Below are 15,613 nucleotides of genomic sequence, written 5' to 3' on the forward strand. Positions count from 1 at the left end.
ATCCATACTCCTATTGAAACTACTCTCCATAATTTGGTGCAAAAAATAAAGACATAAAAATAAATGAAAAGATTAAGTAGCTACTTTGTTATTATTTTTTTGCAGAAATAACAAGTTAAATTGTTTCCTGTATATGAGGGAGAAGCAACTGCTACAAATGTCTGGTCTGTTGGTTATGTGCTTTTAATACTGCTTCACTACCAGAAGCTAAACTTAAACAATATTACAATTACCAAAGAACTTTTAACAATGCTGGCAATGACAGGCAGATGATGATGATGATGAAGTCAAGAACCCAGGTGCAGTTTATTTACATGAAGCTTGAAAACAAAAAACGTGACTACAAAACATTAACTAAACTGACTTGACATAACATAACTTCACTTGAATAAACACAATACCTGACAATGGACAATGGCATGGAGCAGACTCTGACATGGCTGTGACATGGCATGGAGCAGACTCTAATGTGGCTGTGACATGGCATGGAGCAGACACTGGCGTGGCTGTGACATAGCATGGAGCAGAATCAGGCGTGGCTGTGACATGGCATGGAACAGACCAAGGTGTGCCTGTGACATGGCATGGAGCAGAATCAGGGTCAGAGTCTGAAGGTGGCACAAGCTCTGCGATCATGACGTGGGACCCTGGCTCAGTGGCCATGATGTGGTACCCTGGCCCATCGGCCATGATGTGGGACGCTGGCTTGGTTTTTGTTACGTGGGACGCTGGCTTGGTGGTCGTTACGTGGGACTTACGTGTGGCTGCTGCTTAATTGATGACTGTGGGATTATTTAGGAACATAAATTAGAAGTGCATTAAATTCAGTAAAGTGAGCCCACACTTTTAAACGTTTTGCTCTGTCAGTCATGAGTGGGGAGAATGTAAACACGCAGTCACGCAACATCAAATGGAATTGCCTGACGCCGGCAGCTTCGTCATCAATTTGACGGTTAGGGAACAGTTAGGAATTTGAAAACGCCTGCTATGTTATTATGAATTAACATTACATAAATATCGCTAGCAGCACCGTTTGTCCAGGAGCTTATCAGTATTTCAGTACTGACCAGTACTGGTACCAATTTAGTACCAGTTCTCGATACCCATCCTTTGCTATTAATGACTTTTCATGACAAAGAGTCTGACAGATTTGGAGAATCATTTACTTTTGGGTTGAAATGTTCTTTTTCTAGTCCCACAGTGGCAGATGGTGGAGAGTTCCCTAGATCCAGTTGTGCTAAAGCAAAGGGCTTTACTGGATCCCCCCTCCCTTTTATAGAGGGTTAACCACAGTCTGGAATGTGATGACCTAATGCCTCATTGTGTTATGAACAAAAGGAGGAAAATGAATTATGATTCATGCACAACAGTGCATTTTGTCCATTACCATGGAAACACCAATACAGATGCCTATATTGACCCTTCTGTACATCTTTTGTTGATTATAGCAAGTGACAGTTTATATAGCTAAGATGATTCAGGAAAATGAGCATTGAGTTGTTCAACTGCTTTTATGTGGGACTGCTGGAAAGCTTTTGCAAAAATCTAGTAAAGATTCCCCAAAACACATTTAAAACCTTTTGTAGAGAAACAAAGTCTCAGAAGCCCTAAAAACTCCACCTTGTGTCTGTGTGTGTAAGTGAGAATTGTAGTCAAGTTGTTGTGCATGAATACTGCCCTACAATAGCAAAATGCATTGACTATAGGGCTGCAACTAATAATTAGTTGTAATTGTAATAAATTTTATAATCGACTAATCGATTATTAGAATGATTATTTGTCTATTCGGGTGATTATTGCAATGATTAATCTTTTGCTCTTAACTGACTATTCAGCTTGCTTTAAGAGAATGTATCTTAAATATAAGTGTATTTTTTAACTTGTTCATACTTCTGCCAGTGCAGTAAAGAAAATATTTACTCGTATTCAAGATATTTGCTCTAAAAGCATGTCTAAATATCGTATATGTTGCTTATCAGGTGAATGTATCTTATTTTAAGGATTTTTCGATATTTTTAAATATTAAAATTTTCAAATTAATTAAATATTATATTCAAAATTCTCCGATAACAAATTTTTTCTTCTGCAGTATAGCTGCTAATGTAAATGTACATAAGGAGATATTTATATTATAAAACAAACCAAAAAAAGACAAATATATAATGGCGTTGTATAATAGGCCAAGACTACACCCTCTCACCTTTTGTTCACTTGATTTCGATCCATCTTTAACTCACAAAAAAACAAATTCTTTCTTCTTTACAGAGCTGCGTATCGCCAATTTTCTTCACCATAAGATACACACCATGACACTCATATTATAATTCACAATGTCATGAGCAATCAATATAAATAAATCTAGCTGTAGCAAGCGTGTGCCAGTGATGAGCGTCTCCACGCATGACAGTGTATCAGCCGAAGTTTGAAACTCTCTCGTGCTGTTTTTCACACGACTCATATAAGCGCCTCTGACCACACAGACTCCGAAACTCCAGTTTTGGAGTTTATGCTTATTTATACAGCCTGCTTCCTTATTATTTGAACTTTAATAAAGGATACAGTATATAACGATGCAGTGTTTCGTTTTTAGACGCTCTGACAGGCAAGTTTTGCTCAAGCAGAACACCAGGTACAGCTCCGCTTTATTTCATGACGACACTGCTACTGTATTTACTTATTTTGCATTTTTGTATATAATACTCTGCGATCTACATCACCTTAAACTGTTTGGAAAGTTTAGAGTCCGTCTGGACTGTGAGCTGTTCTTTCTTCCACTCCTCAATGAAGTGCAAGCTAAAGAGCTGCTCTCCCGCATCAACATTAGCGTTTCAAAAGATCTCGTGTTGTGTTAAATGAAATCAGACGACATTCAACAACAAATATTTGACCATTTTTATTGTCGATAATGTCGACTAATTGTTTCAGCCCTAATTGACTACACGTTTTTTCAAAATTGAGTTAGAGGAGTGCACATTAATATTTTGCTAATTGTTAAACATTTAAACAATGTAAAGAATAGAATGTAGACTCAATAATTGAATAGGATACTCATATCAGTCATTTCAGTTTTCTACTTGGTGCTGGGTGCTCATTCATAAATGCTGCAATGCTGAGATCAAATGACCAGCTTAATATTGTGTTTTATCTTGATAATATCCTAATTGGACTAATTGGAATTGGGTCTCACTTGCAGGGTAAATTAATCATGGCTGCCTGCTAATAGTAAATTTCTACAATTGCATTGTTTACTGAAAACTTTTGCAGTTGTGTGATTCTGAATCTACACCGCTAGGTATGTTTGGCAACTGTCCTATATTAGCCGGGACATCGATTATTTAGGCAGAAATAAAGACATCCTGTATGAGATGCCTATTATTTGGAAATGTTCTGCAGATAGACGACGTATCAAAGCAATCAAAATGCTCAAGTGCCCCACATTTGCATGCTGACACTTCGGCAACCATATAACTAGGTTTCAGAATAAATATATATAAAAAATATAAATGTGCACCTTTAAATAGACTGTGATAATGTGTTATTCCATATTTTGCTGGACATTATCAGTTTTAAAATTGCCGTAGTTACTGCGTTGTGGCTTTGTATGACCGTGTTTAAGTGTGAGCATGAATACACTGCAAATTAAGGTAGACAACAGAGGACATGTGGAGGCTGAAAGATTAAATGTTAGTAAGAATGAGAGCATTTTCCTGGCTTCCCTGCAAATGAGCAGTCCCAATACAATGGACCCAGACTGACCTAGACGTCTGCATGACTTAGCACACCACACAAACACAATAAACAGGTATTTGCTGTATACTGTGAGGTGAAATGATCTGGGAGGAAGAAAGAGAGGATGTGTTAAAAGAAGTTTCATGCTCATAGGACCCTTTTTTTGAAATTACACTCCCTGTTTCTCATTCTCTTTTTGAATTTAGGTCAAGTATGTTCCTTGAAATAATACCTGATACAATATATATCTCCAATATAATACACATCTGTAAGCACAGACATGTTGGAGTAGATGTTGCATGAATGGGAGGGAGTGATTTTTTGTGCTTCATACAAATTTCAAGCCCGGACCCGGAGGTGGAACTATGCCTAAACATAATTGAGCTTCACTGGGTAGGAACTCTGCTTCTGCAAGACTCTTCACACTGCAGTTTTTGCCTGGAATTCTGTCCTCCCTTTGGGCTTAGATGCCCAGATGAACCGAAACCATAACAGGCAGTAGCACAACCTTCTTCTGTGTTTCGTTTAGCAGTTTATGGTTTGATGGGACATTATTAATGCCTGAAAGGAACCGATAAATATTGCTACTGTTTTTGGGGAACTGTTAGACTGTAAATGAACATTTCCTGTTTAACATAGGTTCTCTTTTCCAGGAATATACTTATTCTGTAGTTTTTGTAGTTTTGTACTAGCACAATAAATTGTTTTTTTGTAGCACTAATAAAAGTAGGTCAGAGAAAAGTAAAAAAGGGGACAGTAAAAAATGGTCGTCTAAGTCTTGTTTTGGACATGCATGTCAGCAGATTTACATTTATATATACTCTTAACCACTCAGGCAGATGAAGTGAATATTGTCCTCAATTTTGTCTTGGTCCTCATTATATGTAAAGACATGTTGTAATGACTAGTGCTGAGATAAAGTATCCTTTGCCTCAGTCAGACCTGAAACACACTCTTCTCTTTTGTGCGACGTGTAAAAGAGTACAGTTTTCTTTGTAACTTTGACTATACCTTTGAATCAAATACCTCTTTTTACTTAGTGATCCGGGAGTTTAGCCCAACACACAATCAATTTAATGCTGTTGTATTTGTTCATAATATACATTAGGGGGAAATGAGCAGGTCATGCTTAAAAATCCCATTGTGCCCAGCATCAATAGTGTGCACCACACTGAAGCAAATTAACCATTGTTGGGCTGTCAGGCTGCCTTCGTGTTACATTTTCTATTGTGCTACGGCCTCCATTTCCTTTTAGTTTACATCCTTTCCTGGCTCTGCCACTTTCCATATGTTTCCAGAGCAAGTGTATCCCAGAATCTCATGGGAGATGTGCAAGGCTTTTGGTGTGTGTCCATAGCATGAGTTATAGATACAGAGGGAAAATATATGGAAGGTAGGGATTTTTTTTTCCTTTTTTGGCAGGGAGAGTGAGAGAGCATCAGTCACCAGTTGATAGTTGAAAAGCAGATATTTTTTTGGTGTGATCATAATTACAGTTTCTTGAGATTACATAGCCCTTGTTGAATCTGTAAGATGTTAAAGGGATAGTTCACCCAAAATTACAAATTCTCTCATTTTTTACTCATCCTCATGACATTCCAGATGTGTAATTTTTTTTTCCCATCTGTCGCTCACTTCAGTGTTGTGTCGAAGAAGCGACACTAGAGGTCTCTCTTGAGAGCCTTTTGCATCACTGATCTATGAGAAAAGGCCAATGAGAAATTGCCAGACAGAATTTGCACATCCCGCCCCGGACATACAGGTATAAAGGGAGGGAAATGCGTCTGTTTCATTCAGAAATTTTCTTCGGAGCCAACTGGTTGTGTATGCAGCAAGCTGCGAGTCACAATCTCTTTCCTCCCATCTCTGAGCGATTGCTGTTGGATCTACGGTGCATATCAGCAGCTTTCTCCTTCTCTGCACGGCAGTGCAGCTTTGCCCCTGGGCGCTTCGACAGTGCAGTAAAAGAGTTTATTTCTGTAAAATAGTTATTTTCTCTAAAAGAGCAATATACACAGCTGGCGTTGAACGTCCTTTTCAGGACGCGTTTTTATAAAGATGCCCTTCCGCCCCTGTGTAGTTCCTGGATGCGGTAGAGTGCACTCCGCTCCTGACGGCCACAGGCGCTGTCTCGTGTGTCTGGGCAGCGATCACACCGAGGCAGTGTTTGTGGATGGCTCATGTTCTCACTGCGAGAACATGACCATGGCAACGTTGCGGTCGCGGTTCTTGGATCTCGTACTTCTCACGACAAATCCCCCTGAGGAAAGACCTTCTTTCTCAGGGACGGGGCATGCTCTGGCATCCGCACCCAAACCTCTGGAACCTCCACGTCTGGCCCCTGGACGGGATGCGGAAGATCTAGCTGATCTACCACCTACTGTCATGGACACGATAAACTAAGCCAGAGCCCCCTCTTCCAGGCAACTTTATGCCCTGATGTGGCGCTTGTTCGCAAATTGGTGTTCTTTCCGGGCTGCAGACACACAGAGGTGCGCAGTTAGGTTAGTGCTTTCATTCCTGCAGGAGAGATTGGAGGTGAGGCTGTCCCCCTCCACCTTGAAGGTGTATGCGGCCCACCACGACACAGTAGACGGCAGGACTTTGGGTAAGCACGACTTAATTATCAGGTTCCTAAGAGGCGCCCGGAGGTTAAATCCCTCCCGTTCGAGCCTGTTCCCCTCCTGGGATCTCTCAGTGGTCCTCTCGGTCCTTCAGAGACCCCCCTTCGAGCCGCTAGAATCAGTCGGACTCAGGGCCATCTCCTTGAAGACAGCCCTCCTGATCGCGCTCACTTCCATCAAAAGGGTCGAGGACCTGCAAGCGTTCTCTGTCAGCGATGCCTGCCTGGAGTTCGGACCGGCAGACACTCACGTGATCCTAAGGCCGCGCCCGGGCTACGTGCCCAAGGTTCCTACCCCACTCCCTTCAGGGACCAAATAGTGAACCTGCAAGCGCTGCCCCGGGATCCAAGAATTCTAAATGTGACCTAAAAGCCCATGTGATGTATTTCACCACTCTTTACCTCCGCCAGTCTGGGCAGGTGTGGTCTCCGCAGGGTCATTCCCCCCTGAAAGAATAGGAAAACTGGGGAAGATTGCCTTCCCCGATGCGTATGATAGCGTTAAGATGGCCCCAGCCGCTTTAACTCTATGCGAGAAACATGGAGAGAGAAAAGGCGCGGCTGGCGCGGCCTGCTCCCATGCTTGGCACATCGCCTTGTTCCCCCCTTTTCATCTTATGTCAGCGGGTCCTGACCTGCTCAAACCGTTAATCTTACACTTAGTAAAAAAGGTTCTTTGGGGTTCTATATAGAAACCTAGGGTTCTTTAAGAATTTTTTTGCCACTTTTAGGCTGACAACGGCTTAATGTATGTATCTATGGGTATGCATAATTTACATTATTAATTTATTTATAAATAGTTTTGGGCAATAAACTACATTTCTTTTACATTTGCATTTCATACTCGAAAAATACAATTCTTCTTCAAATTTGAGTTTAATTAGAAAAGGATAAATTACCGTTCTCTTTAAGAGGACAAGTTTATCTCAGTATCAATATACAGTCTATTCTTGACTCATAATTCAACAACGGATGCATACTATTGTGTTTATCATAAACAGAAAACTTGAGCATGTATCTGGTTATTTTTTTGTCCTATCTACAGTAAATAGCGCTAAGGTGCATTTAATCTGCATGCTCGCAGACGCAAGAAATCGCATGAGTGATCAAAACGTGTGAGCCTATTTCAAATTTCAAGTCACGGAATGTCGGTTGAGCTGAAAGCCTGAGAGGGCGATATTACCCTGGTAAGAAAAATAAATGAATTTGTTGATTCATTTTATGTTATTTGTATTTATTTTGACCTAACTCCTTGTCATTTATGACTTACATGTTTATTTTAGCTAGCACAAAGAAGAAAAGTCGATAAAACTGTTTCGTCCAGGCTTGCAATGCTCTCTGCCAGGAGGTTAGTAATTTCACACTTGAATCATTAAAATCTCTTAAGTAATCCTTTTGACAGGTTATAATTTTTACTCTGTTGTTATAATTTACTTTTCTTATGAAGTTCTGGCCACCAACATCATCAGAGCCATGAGAAGTGAAAGTCAAATGGGGACACAAACATATAAACACTGTCATAAAAGGTATATCTTTTCCCATAATTATTTTTATTATTTTGTATTGCATCAAGGTTTTTATGATACAAAAAATGATTCATTTCTGTTTGCTGTGACTCTGGAGTGCAGCATTACTTATTTCTTCATACAGATAAAACAAAACACTCCTCATCTTCATGTTAATTTTAAGATATAATTTAGAGAGATACCAATTTCTTTCTGGTTTTAAATACTCTAAATAATGACACCACAACTATTTCACATTTCTTGCAGGGATCTGCACATCCATCCTTAACCTAATCTTTCATATTGTGTCAAGACCCCTCAGTGCAGAGAGTCGGCATCAAACTGATGATATGGAGATGGCTGAAGTGAAGATTTCTATATAGAACCTTTTTGGGGTTCCAAATATAAAGCGAGTGATAGAACCTTTTCCTGTAAGAGTACGACTCTGTTCACACATACCATCAAAACGTAACTTTCCAGATAATGTTACAACTTCTCTTTCATGGAAATAGCCAGTGGAAAATGTAACGATATTTTTGAACACTGTATACGTGGAAGCGACTACTGATGCTTACAACACGAGATATTACACACCCATTAAACAAGATTATTTGTCTATTATTTAGTCTTTTGGAATTTATATAAATATCTGTAATTTCATATAGTTTGTCAGGGCATTACTTAACAAAAAAATATGATAAACATCTTGCTGGTTCTGAGGGGGTATGTTAACTTATAAACAGATCTGTACCTTGTAAGAAAAAAATTAAGCAAAGCACTCAGCACCAGTAAAAACTATTTTCTATTGTTCTTTTCAATCAGCTTTACATCTTGCAGTCCTCCTGCAAATGTATGTATATTATATGTATATTATATGTATGATTTTCATGTAAATAATGATTCATGTTTTGTTTCTTTTGTACCACATTGTGGTTACCATAGTAATAAAGTGTGCCAGGTGGCAGCCTTGATTATTGGTGCTTAGTTCTCTTGAAATATCTTGTAAGGTCCCTCCACCTGAAAAGCCCTGGAAAATAACAGCCTTTCTGTCAGCTGAAATGAAAGAAGAAGAAACAAAGACTCTCTTTCCATGGGCTAGAGAGAAGAAGAAGAAAAAAAAAAAGAAAAATGAAAAGCATTTATATGATTTTGTCATCAGCTATAATTGTTGCATTCAGCCTGTGAATTGAGGGAGTCCCTGTAGGGCCTGTGTTTTAATGACAACATCAGGTTATCACATGTACTTCCAGCAGGGCCCAACTGAGGCCAAAATCAGATGGTCTTAAACACATTGTAACTAGGGATGCACCAATGCCACTTTTTTCTCTTCCGATATCTGAAATCTCTGTATCGGCCAATGCCGATCCTGATCCGATACCGCTTTTTTGTTTAATCAGTTTAGAATATCTTTACTTTATTGTTTGGAACTTATTGGGGGTACTTTGTAATATGAAAAGAAACACAAACCTCTAACTACACATTATTTAAATATAAATGTATAGCTTATTATAAAAATGTCTAGGTTACTGTCATAACCCCTGTTCCCTGATGGAGGGAATGAGACATTGTGTCAGTGAAGTGACCCTAGTTGTCTCCCTTGAGAGCCTCAGTTGCCTCTGAGCTTAATAGATATGAGCTTTCACGGGTTCGCCTCTCTTTAGGACTTCCCGTGAACTTTCGTCACCATAGCAACCAACACAATTATTTGTTATCTGGGTCAACACTAATGAAAACAGTTTCATCAATGCATATGAACGTCAATGTGTTCCACAATGCCCAAATAAACATTAATCAGTTAAAGTGCCCAGATTCTCACACCAATATATGTAGCGAATTCGTTATGATTAATATACACTACACAGGTTAAAGTATCATGTATGTTACCATTGTTTGTAAAGGAAACCGTATGTGTGAGCTAGGAATTAAATTAAACCGTCCTATTTCTACATTATTATGTCAGGAAATGTATAATGGAATCAGTTGCGTATGACAACCGTTATAATTTAGATAAATTACAAATAACTAGATTATTTGTCTGAATAAATTCTCCACCATTAAAATCGTAATACAACGTCTCGTATAAGCTCACAATTTCTACTGTAGGTAATTAGCTTTAATAAGAGAAGTTTGATTAATTCTCTTATTGTAGTAATATTATTCTCATGGCTTATTTACAATAATATTACTCATATCTGTGTAGCTTTAAGTGAAATCTTTTAGAAACAGGGATGAGATTATTTATCAAAATATACCACAGTCAACACATCATTAAAAGGAAAACATGAATTATTAATCATAACTCGTTATAATTAATTCTAAACATTTGGATCGTAAATAGAATCATCTTGAGGTAGCTGAATTAACTTTTCAATCAATTTATCTGTTCGTCCAGTGAACACTCAATTTTGATTGTCTATCAATTCTCAGAAAGGATATTTTTCGTGGCCACACAAAAATAACTCTTTCTTAGCATGGAGCTGAAATCAAATCGTTACCTTTACGTTGATTTATAAGCAGACCAGAATGAACTCGCAAGAATGTACACACAACTTTATTTTACTAAAATACGAACACTTAACTAATAACTAAACCAAAACATACACACAAATCACTCATACATGGGAAAGAGAAAAGTCAAAATAAAATGAAACCGGAACAGAATAGGGGAAATGCAGTTTTGAAAAGAGTCATTTTGACCATCTGAGAGAACCATCAAGCTCTTAATTTAAAAGTACATTTGTTACAAAAGGGTTTTCATCTTATACTAAACTATGTTCAGTTAGTTACTGGTACGATACTTGCAATTGCCTTAGCTGTTGAGAGAGCTTGGATGCAGTCGCAGGAGAATGTCTCGATGGTTCCTCGAATCGATGGTGTTCTAGTAGCAATCAGTTTCTTCCGTGTTGGAATGAAGACTGAACTCTATGGTCTAGGTAGTTGCGCATGGCTTGAGGTGTTGAGGCCTGCCAGCCTGCAACCTCATGGTCCGCACGACCATGGAGCAGAGGGTCAGGGGAAAAGCTAGGGGAAAAAGTGAGTCGGCACGAGGCTGGATGTGTTCTTTTAACTCCTGATGGAGGTCCCTCCTCTCGAGTCTGGCTTGATTGCAATTACCAAGTGGGAAAATGTTCCTTTGTTCAGAAGCTGACTCATTTGCATGATTGGGGGGTAAGTTGGTAATGTGTGCCTCTTTATGCTCTGATTAATATAGCAAGCATACAATGCATGCTATCAGAAATATATATATATATATATATATATATATATATATATATATATATATATATATATATATATATATATATATATATATATATATATTACCTTGCTCCAGGTAAATGCTTTGAGTCTTGGAACCCATTCAACTTAAATATTGTTATAATTTGTGAACTAATAATAATAATAATAATTTATTATTATTATTATTACTATTATTGTTGAATTTTTGAATTTTAAATACAGCAGTAATATTTCTCAATCGTACACCTTTAACTTTAAAACCCTCAGGCTTTTATTTTGACATTCTGATCATAGCCGATACCGATTCAGGTATTGGATTGGTGCCGTCCCTAAATGCAACACATATATGCACACTCATCTGCACATATACAATCTCTTTCTTTCTATTTTTCTGTCTTTCAGACAATCTCACACACACCCGTAACAAGGGTAAATATTGTGCTCATTGACCATAGACAACAGGAGTCTTTACTAAAAGCAGGTGTGTGTGTGTGTGTGTGTGTGTGTGTGTGTGTGTGTGTGTGTGTGTGTTTCTAAAGTCACATAAGGGCACAGATATTGAAGTCAAAGGTTTATACAGGCTCTATTCCTAAATCTAGTAAATTGCCTGCTGTTTACTGCCTATATAGACAGCTGTGGGACACTCGAGTCTGAATGGATTTAAATAAGAGCTGTGTCCCAAATGACGCACGGTACACTTACACAGTACACTATGCACTAAGCCTTATAGTGTTTAACACCTTGCGCCCCCTTGTTTTGAGCACAAGCATAAAAAGGACATAATCAAAATACAGTGGCTGTTGTTCATCCCTCCATTGTATTACAGTCATAAGGTCTCTTTTTAAAAGTATACACTTGAAAGTTTAAAATTGATTGTAAAGTGATCAGCATTTTTTTTACATAACATATATGTATATATATGAAATAATATAACACTGACCAGGTAGATCCATATAAATACAATGGAGCTAAAGCCACAATCTGATAATGTTTTATTTCAAATTTGAGGATGATAACTTTTATAAGTTTTATGAAACAATAGTTGAAATTAGCATTAACTAAGATAAACAAATGCTGTAAAAGTATTTTTTATGATACTTTATGGAATTGTATGGTAATAACATGCAGTTAATGAAAACAAAATCAATTGTTAGGCTGTCTGCGATACCCTCGTAGAAAAGGGTCGAATTTCAAAGTGTAGTACTGTCCCAAATAGAACACTTAACCTTTTTTATACTACACAGAAGAATTAGCCTTTTAACATCTGATAGATGTTTCAAATGCACTTGATGTGTTCATGCTAGCTTTAGCACGTTAGCCAAACTCAGTTCAACACATTATATCACAAATAATGAACATATTCACACAGAGTGTGGTAATGGTAAATCATTCAACTCACATTTGTAAGGTGCTGTCTTTACTGAAGTTTTGCTAGTTGCCACATACTCACTTAATTACAATTGTTTTGTCAGACCAGCATCACGGCCAGCTAACTCCACCCCTTCGGCTTTGTACTGCAAGCCGCGACCGATGAGCGCATGAAATGTCTAACATTCCATACTCAATTTGCTCGGTTGAAGAAATACATCATCCGGGTACTCATAGTACACTTCTTTGTGTTGCATTATCAGTGTAAATATACTACTCACACTCCTTACACTACAAAATGGCATAGAATAGAGCAGAAGTGTGTGATTTGGGACACCTTATGATTCTTCTGAATTATAATGTATCTACAAACTAAATGTGTGATAGACTGTGAGGTATTGGTTTTATTTACAGTTCAGTTGTTTTTGTTTAAACACAGAAGGTGAACGTTGGCTAATTCAGTTATATTAGGGAAAGTGCCCATTTACTAAAAGCCTTCCTCCAGACGGTAATAAAGAACCGCACACAGTCCAGGACTCTTTCTCCAAAGTCTTGCTCTCTTTTACTTGTTATTTTTCTATCTGGCCAGCCTTTTGATTCTTCTTTGATCGTTCTGATCTGTAGTTCAATATTTGCCTATCAAGTTAACAATTTTTTAATATTTAAATTTTTGTCACTTGTTCTTGTCTTTCTTTGATTCCTACTTTTAAACATTTTCACATTTTACCTTCCTTCCTTTTACTCATGACCAACTGCTCTTTTACCTTTACCTAGATGTTTTGTTTCTTAACATACCTTTGCATCTTGCAACAGATATTAATGCTGTGGATCTTTGGTTGTTTGTGTCAGTCCCACTGTGATGTGCTTTCTAATGTGGCAATCTAACAAAGCTGAAAACAAAGATTTTAGTGCTATATAAACAGATAAGCTCCAAGATAGACTTCAGATGAGATGGACGATGCCTTGTTAGTTATTTTTATATTAGCCTTTGAAGTTTCATGACTGCAAATATTTATTGGAGCCAGTTAAGCTGTTAGATCACAAATATTTTTTGTCCTCACATTTCTAAGATCAACAAAAAAAGCACTGTGTCCAGCAAGCTAAATGGTTGAGCTGACCACTCTCTCTCTCTGTCTTTTCCTCTGCCCCAAAGCCTCCAGACAATGGGCCTCCTCCTTTGCCAAGCTCCTCTCTTCCTGAAGGTTATTATGAGGAAGCTGTACCGCTGAGCCCTGGGAAAGCCCCAGAGTACATCACCTCAAGTGAGGACACACATTTTGAACATTACACTATTATGTATGCATAGTAGTACATATACAGTATTATGTGAGTTTATTATACAGCTCTGTGTAATACTCGATTGTGATTGGTTAGTTGCTGCATTCTTCAGTTAAATATAACAGCTAAACTGTATATTTTAATGTTATTCCTGGCAACCATTCTACCACACTGTGCTAGTTTCATGTCTCTTGTAGTTCTTCTCACTTTAATGAAATATTTTCAACTCAAATTAATATTTTTATTTACTCTTATTGATTTATTTAGAAAATAGCCATGTAAAAGCAGGATAATCTGCAATAAGCCGTTCATTATAGTAAAATAAAGGAGAAAAAAAAGAAAGACCTGACAATTTTGCATTAATTTAAATCTCAACTATTTTTTCAGATTACGACTCTGATGCCATGAGCAGTTCGTATGAGTCATATGATGAGGAAGAGGAGGATGGGAAGGGACAGAAGATGCGTCACCAGTGGCCATCTGAGGAGGCCTCCATGGACCTGGTGAAGGATGCGCGTATCTGTGCCTTCTTGTTGCGAAAGAAACGTTTTGGACAGTGGACCAAACTGCTCTGTGTCATAAAGGACAACAAACTGTTGGTGAGCTCACAAACACTGATTGAAACACATATACATCTTGAATTTCTGCCGGATTTTTCTAAGTTTGTGACTTAGTGCTCGCTTTGAGCTTGTAAATAACAACAATTTCTGATCAAATTCTTTAAAGCTGAACACCTTAATTTAACTTGGCTTAATTTAGCTAGCTAAGATCTTTCTCTTATGTGTCACTCTTACTCTTAGTGCTATAAGTCCTCTAAAGACCAGACTCCGCAGATGGAGCTCCTTCTGTCTGGTTGCAGTATCACTCACATTCCCAAAGATGGCAAGAAGAAGAAGCACGAACTGAAGATTGTCCATCAGGGTGCTGATGCTCTGGTGCTGGCCGTCCAGAGCAAAGAACAGGCTGAAGAGTGGCTTAAGGTATCCAGAACAAAAGTTGGATTTTTTTTTTCTTCATAGTCATAGATGCTATGACTATGAAATTAGACTAATTAGTACTAATTAGATGCTAAAACTGAAAATATATTTTTTTAGCAGCTTAAAGACCCCATGAATTCAAAATTGGAATTATGTGAATTTAGCTTTAGTTCATGTATTTGAGCTTATAGGTATCAATATGATAGTGCACTCCTAACTGTTGACAAAATTAACTTGTAGAAAATATACCCATTTAAAATTTTAAGTTGCTCTTTTCTGGGACAACGTAACAAATATATTGATGACTTATCTTGCACTACACAGATTTTTGTCCAATCAAATGCTCTCTAGAATGAGAATGTCCCTGCCACTAATACCACCTGTATTACCAGAATTAGCAATCTTCAGGTCCAATTGTTCCATGTTTGTGTTCAGTTGGATTTTTGAGGTTAAAAAAAACATGTTGCCATTTGGATATAAAATACAACACATACTACTACATCTTTGTTCTTGGAACATTAATATATTTAGATATGCTATGTCTGGCCACAGATCATTCCACCTCCATGCTTGTGTCACTTGTGGACCCTAACATCTAAGACGTGTTTCTTGGTCTCAGTTCAAAGGATTCATTCAGTGCCTCCTAATAGCTTTAAAGATTGAACTTGTTGATAACTTGTCTAATAGTCTATTGTATGTCTATTTAAAGCTGTTTTGCTCCACATCTGGTTTTCATAATTTCAAGAAAAGTGCATAGCATCTCCAGCTAGTAAAAGTCCCTGGGCTCTTGTGTGATGGATATTCAAGTTTATTAACTGAAAGCAACTTGAACTGCACAAAGAGCATAAAGACCAGCTGCAGACAACAGACGATTGATGGAAGTAGCAGTTCCC

General features: G+C 37.9%; 1 protein-coding gene across 3 annotated transcripts in view; it reads left to right on the forward strand.

Annotated features, from left to right (window-relative positions):
- LOC127627149 (actin filament-associated protein 1-like) overlaps window positions 1-15,613 on the forward strand; it is a 107,505-nt gene that overhangs the window by 61,275 nt on the left and 30,617 nt on the right. For all 3 annotated transcript variants that reach the window (XM_052103405.1, XM_052103406.1, XM_052103404.1), the window contains exons 4-6: window positions 13,619-13,727; window positions 14,131-14,342; window positions 14,544-14,723. In XM_052103405.1, coding sequence (XP_051959365.1) covers window positions 13,619-13,727; window positions 14,131-14,342; window positions 14,544-14,723 — 501 coding nt within the window. The remainder of the gene's footprint in view (window positions 1-13,618; window positions 13,728-14,130; window positions 14,343-14,543; window positions 14,724-15,613) is intronic.

This window comes from Xyrauchen texanus, chromosome 33 (genome assembly GCF_025860055.1).
Source record: "Xyrauchen texanus isolate HMW12.3.18 chromosome 33, RBS_HiC_50CHRs, whole genome shotgun sequence".
Taxonomy (NCBI): Eukaryota; Metazoa; Chordata; class Actinopteri; order Cypriniformes; family Catostomidae; genus Xyrauchen; species Xyrauchen texanus.